Source organism: Eptatretus burgeri, chromosome 5 (assembly GCF_056783735.1).
Source record: "Eptatretus burgeri isolate ZD-2024b chromosome 5, Ebu_testis_v1, whole genome shotgun sequence".
In the NCBI taxonomy this organism is placed as follows: domain Eukaryota; kingdom Metazoa; phylum Chordata; class Myxini; order Myxiniformes; family Myxinidae; genus Eptatretus; species Eptatretus burgeri.
The window spans coordinates 67136643-67144788 of NC_140965.1; the positions used below are offsets into that span (position 1 = coordinate 67136643).

Genomic DNA, 8146 nt, shown 5'->3' on the forward strand with positions numbered 1-8146 from the left:
CCAAAACATGAGTTATGTGATTGAAAGAAGCAACTCTGCACTGATTAAATGTTTTATTTTAATAAACACGCAAATAAAATAGGAATAAGGAATCTGAGGGATCGATTATCATGAGGCATGTGATCGATATCTGAATCGGAGGCATCAATCAATCGATCGATACCATTGGATTCACCCCCATTCCTTTCATGTATTGTGATTTCATTCGTGAAAAAGACAAAATAATCGGTACAGTTACCTTCCTGGAATTAACTGCGATGTTCCATTGGCTCGCACGTTGAACTAATGACTTTATTGGACGAGGTGTGTTCAGAAAGTTCTCGGAATAAGACACTAACAAATCTAAGAAACCCGGTTTTTAAAAAAATTTAAATCTAAAGGTAAATAAATATACCGGTATAATTGTTTTTTTTTTTGTTGTTAACCAGAGATTAGTTTTATTGTCAACTCATTATCATAATGACGGGGAGCCACGAAGCGAGTCAGAGATTGATGATCAAGTCATTATTTGATTTCCCTCATGATGGGAAGCTATGAACCAGGTGTGAGCAAGATCTGACACATTGATGGAGACATGAAGATCTATCTGTGCGGTTGCGCCGTGCCCCCTGCCGGCGTAGTTGCGCTCACCTTGTGCAATTGATGTATGTTGGGATTGAATATGTGTTCAGAAAATAAAAACACGAATTCCGAACGAGAACATCCGAATGTGTTGTTTGTCTCTTCGCTCGTTCTTTTTTTCCCCCGTCGATCCTCATTTTGTTTCCGTGTCCTTGTTCACAAGCCATGGCTCAAATATTTTTGGAATGCAATACACACATGCTGTCCAAAAGGACACGTTCCATTTTGGTCATGGTGGTCAACCGACCTTATGGGATCTACTATTATGTGGAAACGTTTTGGACATTATTAACCACACTCAGTAAGGTAACTTTCACCTGGACTACACACATACGTTAATGATGTATTTGTCGTACCTGAGACAGACACTCTGAGTAGAGTGCACACGTGTAAGGAATGGAGGGGTGCATCACCTGCATGAAATGGTGCCGATTTCAAGGGCTTTAACATTTCATAACAATTGGCCAAAGGTGGTAACGTGTATGAAGTACTACCAGGACACGACCGCAGTCATTGTGAGCATGACCGTTTGTCCTAACGAGCACTCGAAGAACTCGATACCGTGAATATCACTCAAAACTTCATGGATTTGAGACTGATTTGGGAATGTGCACAAAATACTTTTATAAGGGTACAGAAAGCTTGAAGGAGGTGTTGAGAGTTTAAAGACGTGGTCTTCCTCCTCGCTGAGTTCCATGAAGCAGATAAATAAGTATGAAAGCCCGAAGCTCCTAGACCTAGAAAATACCCAAAACGGTGACCACATGATCTCTGGCTGCACTCACTCCCCATCCAATCTTAGTCTGTTGGCCTTTAACCTAATTTTGTCGAGGTGTGCTCGGCCTATGTTGCAAGACTGTGCACCAAGCGCTTTCATGCCCCCAAGAGTCTCGCATCCATGAGGTGCAGTGTTGTGTACCGATCTTTGGTGAAATTGGATCAATTGGCACTTAGACTCCATTTTGTCAGAATGTTCCACATGATAAGGCAAAGTCAGTCACTCAAAGGACTGTAGTTTCCCATGGTATTAGTTTCCTGAACTAAACGGTATCGAGAGGCATGGTAAAAACTTGATCCTGAAAGAAACAACAAAACGTGGAACCCGCCACAAAGGGCCCCTGCAATGTCCGCTTCAAGCAAATGCTTTTATTGTCGTAAAAGATCGCGGAGTGATGTGTCCACGCTATTGCAAACAAACAAACAGCACAAAGGAAAAGAAAATATGAAAAGCAAATAATGCTAGTAAGATTAAGAAGGGTTGGGATTTGGGAGGAAGGAAAGGGGGCATTTCGCTTAAAATAATCACGTACAAATAGTAGATGAAAAAAATATTAATAAACAACGTTCTCCGTCCGCTTTGCACTCAATGTACATGAAAGCAGAGATGTTCCGTGAGCATCTTCACAATGTGATGAGGTTGATGTGGAGCTCACTTGGATCTGATGAAGAGCAGTGTATCAGAACATCCTTGATTGACAATGGCAAGGCGAATGTGACGGCAGAGTGGGTGGGAATGGTGGGCGGTGGAAAGAGGAGATTTAAGAAAGAATGAAAGAGAAAGAGTAAAAAGACGAGACACCGGACCGGGCATGTTGACCATAAGAAACAGACGGCACAAAAGGCACTTTCCAAGGCTGTGCAACTGTTTCCACATAATTTGGCCGCATTGCATGAGGTGCTCGTCACACCAATATTTTTCCTGTCGGTCTGCTGCGTCTCCTTGTCGATTCCAAGAATGCACACATTCTCAAGCACATCGCCTCCCCTTTCTCAGCCCAGAGGTCCCGTGAGGATGGATCAGTTCACCGTCGGAACTTGGTTACGCTGCAAACTGTACTCTTTGGCCTTGAGGCGCAGGCTGGCTATGCTGTTCACCATTGTCATGCCTGGGGTCGCCGCACCGCCCCCTCCAGTTGCGTAAGGTGGCACCGCGCTGCGGGGAGAGCCGCCAGAATCAGCGCCTGTAGGGTGGGCGAGCGAGCTCGCACACGCCGTGGATAGGCACACACAAATACGACTTCGACAGGAACGAGATACAGACAAAGCATACTGTGGATTGGCGGTCTGGTGAGTTGAGGGGGGTGGTATAAGTCCACCAAATGTATTCACCTAATAAATAGATGATCAATGCTGCTATGTGGACACACTGCATTTATGTGCAAAATGATTGATTTCACATATGAGGATTGTTCAAAAAGTTCAACAAATGAGATGCATTAGTCATACTGGGTAACAATTTTTATTATATTATATATGGCCTAGAGGTATGCACACTCACCTCTACACTATCTAGCCTGGGTTTCAATATCGACCCAGCTATATGCTGTCATCCCAGTGTTTCACAGGCAGGGTGATTCATCAATGTGTGTGCAATCCCTTGGATGGACTGCTTTGCAGCATTAATTGGTGGACGATAAAGATTCCACAGTGTTCTTCGCGAAGACTTGGCAAACTATTGCCGGCACCCTGAACAAATTACAAATTCCTGCCCTGACTGCTGGGAAGGCAATGTCAAACCAGTCAGCATCACCCTTGCCAAAAAACTGCCTCAACAGTACTGGACCTGCCTTCAGGCAGAACACCAGATTGTGAATAAATATTATATATGTATATGTATATATTTCAAAAGAAACAGTGCCGTTGTAACGCAACACCTCTTGTACAAAAAGAGAAGTCTTTCACAAGTAAGTGTTTATTGTCAACTACAACAAAAGGATTTTAGTCGGTGCGCTGTTACTTTTGAAAACACCGTGTGTGTGTGTGTGTGTGTGTGTGTGTGTGTGTGTGTGTGTGTGTGTGTGTGTGTGTGTGTGTGTGTGTGTGTGTGTGTGTGTGTGTGTGTGTGTGTGTATATACTATACATATATAACACATATACATACAAATATTTGATTTTGATTTACCATTCTCTTTACAGAGCATTGGTGCTGCTGAAGCAGTTTCTTGGCAAAGGTTATATTGGGTTTTTTGCCATTGTGTTCCCCGTGTTGTTTGTCCGTGCTCTATCCTTTAAATACTGAGTGTCAGCAAGAAATCAGCATGTACCATTTTAAAGTCTTTGGTATAACTCCGCCAGGGTTGTACCCACAGACTTCGCAAACTCAGAGGGGGCAATCTAACCATTAAACCTCCGAGTTTGGAAATATATACATACATTATATATATACATAACACACACGCAGAGTGTGCTTACACATTGTGTAAACATACTTACCGTGCTTCCCTATTGTCTCGGGGTCGCTCACTTGCATTTGATTTTTCTTTTCTTTTTTTCATTTATTTATAGTTTCATTGAAGGATGCTTTCTGACAGTTCTGTGATTTTATTTTATTTATTTTTTTCCTGGTGTATCGGCTTCGATGTCTGTCAGCACACCAAATTACCATGCTTCCCCATTGTCTCGGGTCACTCACCTGCATTTTTTTTCATTTATTTTTCTTTCATTAATTTATATTTTCATTTCCGGACGTTGTGGGACGATTCTGTGAATTTTTTCCGGAATAGGAATTCCGATTTCCATTGGTGCACAAAATTTCAGCTTTCTACATCACCTGGAAGGTACCGATCTTTAATATCAGTCAGTGAGTCAGTGGTTTCAAAGAGCATTATATATTAGATGTATATTCTCATATATTAGTTGAATGCGGTTGGGGCTATCCATTTTAGTAAAAAAGGCACAGCCAACCAACAAATATAACTAAACATAATAAACTTGAGGATATTCATAGACCATGAATGAAATGTCACTTGAGGCTGTGTCTACTCATTCTTAGTTAAAAATTGGTGGAGTAGAGTTTAGTTCTATTTGTTGATTAGCCGTGCCTCCCCCCCCCCCCCCAAAACATGCATGTATACATATACAGGGTGGCCTGAAAGTCGCTTTACCCCTTCCCAGTGAAGCATTGTTCTTGAACTCTTTTAATATACAGGTTTTATTGTACAGTACTTACAATAATTAATGTCATTGTATCTGTAGGTGCTCCATCATTCTTCTGAGTCGGTGTTTCCGCATACCATAGCGGGCGAGGGCAGAGGGGAAGGGACGGAGGGAAGTGCGAGAAATTTATCAGGGGTAAAGTAACTTTTGGCTACCCTGTATAAGCCTGGTGGTGTATTAACATTTAAGGCGGTTGGTTTAGGATCTCTAGCTTCTGAGTTCAAGCCACAGCCGTGTCAAAATAATGACCAGATGGGTTGATTCAGCCTGTCATCCTTCTGAGGTCGGCAAAATGATTATGAATTATCAACTTTCTGTGAGTGAGCCAGTCGAGTATCGTGTGCTGGAGTGGTGACCCATCCAAGGTTGTTGTTCCCCCCCACCCCACCCCCTCCCCCAGCCAACAAAACTGTCTCGGAAGCCTTAAGCACCTGATGGTGTGAGGATATATATATATATATATATATATATATATATATATATATATACACACACACACACACACACACACACACACACACACACACACACACACACAGAGCTCGTTATACTTTATTTGGTGTGCTTTGGACTATCATAAGTATCTCATCCGTTTAACATTGTGTCCACTCTCCTCATACATGCATATGGTGTTTACATGAAGAAGGTATGCACGGACACTGTATGTACATATTATTGTTGTTGGGACTGTCAACCTATTACCTTTCCAAAAAAGGAATTTATGAACACTCTCAACACCCCCCCCCCCCACTTTGCAAGTGCCAGACTTCCCCCTTACGCCTCTCCCACCCCCACCCCGATCTGTCTTACCCCTCCTCTCAGGCTTCATCTCTGTCAGCTTTCATTCTCCCCCTTTTCTTTCTTTTCCTATCGACTCCCCTCTTTCCTTCTGTATGCACACGTGTTACAAGTAGTTGGCCCCATAAACTGTTAATATACTAAAAACAAAGACCCAAAATGACCTGAGTAACAACTACAGTAAAGATAGTTTCATTGTAAAACGTTCAACTACTCTACATAGAAACATGCATAAAGTTTTCCCATCTCTGGTTTTATAGGTTCACCCTTATTCTATATGTTAAGACTTATATGACAGACCCTGTGTGAGATTTAAAGGATCCAGTTCTGTATTTAAATATACTTTCTCATCAAAGCCTTCAGTTACATCTCAATATGATGTGTTTGTAAGTGTACCCATAATTTGTTTTCACTACACTGGGAAATAAATGTTCATGTTACAGACAGACAGGCAGACATTGGCAGCTTGCATACGCACCTGTATGCTGGTGTACTGTTGGCACCCCATGAAGCCAGGTATTCCGGAGATAGAGGAGCTGGACGAGCCGCCATTGGCTGCTCCACAGCCGCATCACTGCTGAATGGGCGAAGAGCCGAAGCACTCCGACTAGCGAGCAGAGCACGCTCGTTCCGACGAAACTTGGCCCGACGATTCTGAAACCACACCTGACATACCACATCATTAACTCGACCTTGTGTTTTCTGTCCAGTGGCTTGTCTGCTGCCTATGTAGACTTGCGTTCACTTTACACTGATGAGCCAAAACATTATGACCACTGACAGGTGAAGTGAATAACATTCATGATCTTGTTACAATGGTGCCTGTCAAGGAGTGGGATATATTAGGCAGCAAGTGAACAGTCAGTTCTTGAAGTTGATGTGTTGCATGCAGGAGAAATGGGCAGGAGTAAAGACCTGAGCGACTTTGACAAGGGTCAAATTGTTATGGCCAGATGACTGGGTCAGAGCATCTCAAATGGCAAGGCTTGTGGGGTGCTCCCAGTCAACAGTGGTGAGTACCTACCGACAGTGGTCCGAGGAGGGACAAACCACAAACCGGCGACAGGGTGTTGGGTGCCCAAGGCTCATCGATGTGTGAGGGCAACGAAGGCTATCCTGTCTGGTCCGAACCGACAGAAGGTCCACTGTGGCACAAGTCACAGAAAATTTTAATGGTGGTCACGGGAGGAATGTCACAATCCACAGTGCATCGCACCCAACTGCGTATGGGGCTGCGTAACTGCAGACCAGTCAGTGTGCCCATGATGACCCTGTCCACCATTGAAAGCGCCTACAATGGGCACGCGAGCGTCGGAACTGGACCTTGGAACAGTGGAAGAAGGTCGCCTGGTCCGATGAGTCCTGTTTTCTTCTAGATCACGTGGATGGCCGTGTACATGTGCACCATTTACCTGGGGAAGTAATGGCACCAGGATGCACTGTGGGAAGACGACAAGCCGGTGGAGGGAGTGTGATGTTCTGCTGGGAAAGCCTGGGTCCGGCCATTCATGTGGACATCAATTTGACACGTGTCACTTACCGAAACATCGTTGCAGACCAGGTACACCCCTTCATGGCAATGGTTTTCCCTGATGGCAGTGGCCTCTTTCAGCAGGATAATGCGCCCTGCCACACTGCCCACATTGTTCGGGAATGGGTTGAGGAACATGATGAAGTGTTCACGGTGTTGCCCTGGCCTCCAAATTCTCCAGATCTCAATCCGATTTAGCATCTGTGGGATGTGCTGGACCGACAAGTCCGATCTACGGCGGCTCCACCTCGCAACTTACAGGACTTGAAGGATCTGCTGCTGATGTTTTGGTGCCAGATACCACAGGACACCTTCAGGGGTCTTGTGGAGTCCATGCCTCGGCGGGTCGGCACTGTTTTGGCGGCACACGGAGGACCAACAGCATATTAGGCAGGTGGTCATCATGGTTTGGCTCATCGGTGTATAGGTGCGCTCCTGATATGACTGCAGCTGTCCAACTGTGTGCATCACCCCGTTCCTGATATAATAACAATAAGACTTCCCTTATCAGGAAGGTCAACACAGAAGGAAGCTGTTCGGGTTGTCAACACAGAAACCACCTATGATTGTTTGTCCATGCTCTATCCTTTTAAAATGCTGAGCATCAAGCAAGGAACCAGCACACACCATTTTTAAAGCATTTGGTGTGACGCGGTCTGGGTTTGAACTCCCGACATCCCAGCATTAGAGTGGATGCTCTAACCATTGCACTAACACGTCCAGCATTCAGCCCCGCTCGTCGCACCTTACCTAATATGCCTGCTGACCTCAGGCTCACGCATGTTCTTGATTCCCGATAGAGCAGGATGCCTTGTCCGTGGCATGTGCACTTATCAAATACATCATCCGAATGGGTGTACACTGATTTAAAGAGAATGGTGAATGTGCTACCAACCTGCAAGCCCCAACCCGACCAAGAGATTGCTGGGTGGCAGTTGGGGGCTCTATGTTTTATCAACCAGTGTTACCCAGAGCGGTTCAGGAAAACGAATGAAGAAGAAATTGTGAATTCCTTTTCTCAACAACAGTAACCAGGAATGAAAATGAACAGAAACAGAACAACACTCAGTCGAGCGCATACCTCTGCCAGGCTAAAGAGTTTACATTTTGTATCCCACTGATTGGCCGGATCCAGGATCCGGATGGTCACCAAAATCTAATCGGCTTGTTCTTGTCACATAAGCAGCTCATCCACCTAGTTTTGTCATAACTCGTCCACAACTTTTTGAGATTTCCTGCTATATATCGTTTTTGGCCCC

The 8146-nt window shown here is 44.5% G+C and overlaps 1 protein-coding gene and 1 long non-coding RNA gene across 20 annotated transcripts in view; one reads left to right on the forward strand and one right to left on the reverse strand.

The window, feature by feature from the left end:
- LOC147026616 (uncharacterized) overlaps positions 1–8146 on the forward strand; it is a 176309-nt gene that overhangs the window by 111637 nt on the left and 56526 nt on the right. For 4 of the 14 annotated variants that reach the window (XR_015058421.1, XR_015058419.1, XR_015058415.1 and 1 more), the window contains exon 1: positions 2568–2688. The exons of 6 other annotated variants lie outside the window; for them this stretch is intronic. This is a non-coding gene — a long non-coding RNA (uncharacterized LOC147026616). Of the gene's footprint in view, positions 1–428; positions 690–2564; positions 2689–8146 lie in introns of those variants that run through there. 4 more of the 14 variants (XR_015058432.1, XR_015058434.1, XR_015058425.1 and 1 more) reach the window with 3 other exon arrangements.
- The window catches only part of LOC147026617 (paired mesoderm homeobox protein 2-like), a 68019-nt gene continuing 61620 nt past the window's right edge, over positions 1748–8146 (reverse strand). For 4 of the 6 annotated variants that reach the window (XM_085882217.1, XM_085882216.1, XM_085882215.1 and 1 more), the window contains 2 exons: positions 5835–6022; positions 1748–2554 (listed from right to left, as the gene is read on the reverse strand). In XM_085882217.1, the coding sequence (XP_085738343.1) occupies positions 2419–2554; positions 5835–6022 (324 nt within the window). In that variant the 3' untranslated portion in view covers positions 1748–2418. Of the gene's footprint in view, positions 2583–4571; positions 4614–5834; positions 6023–8146 lie in introns of all 6 variants that reach the window. The other 2 variants (XM_085882220.1, XM_085882221.1) reach the window with 2 other exon arrangements.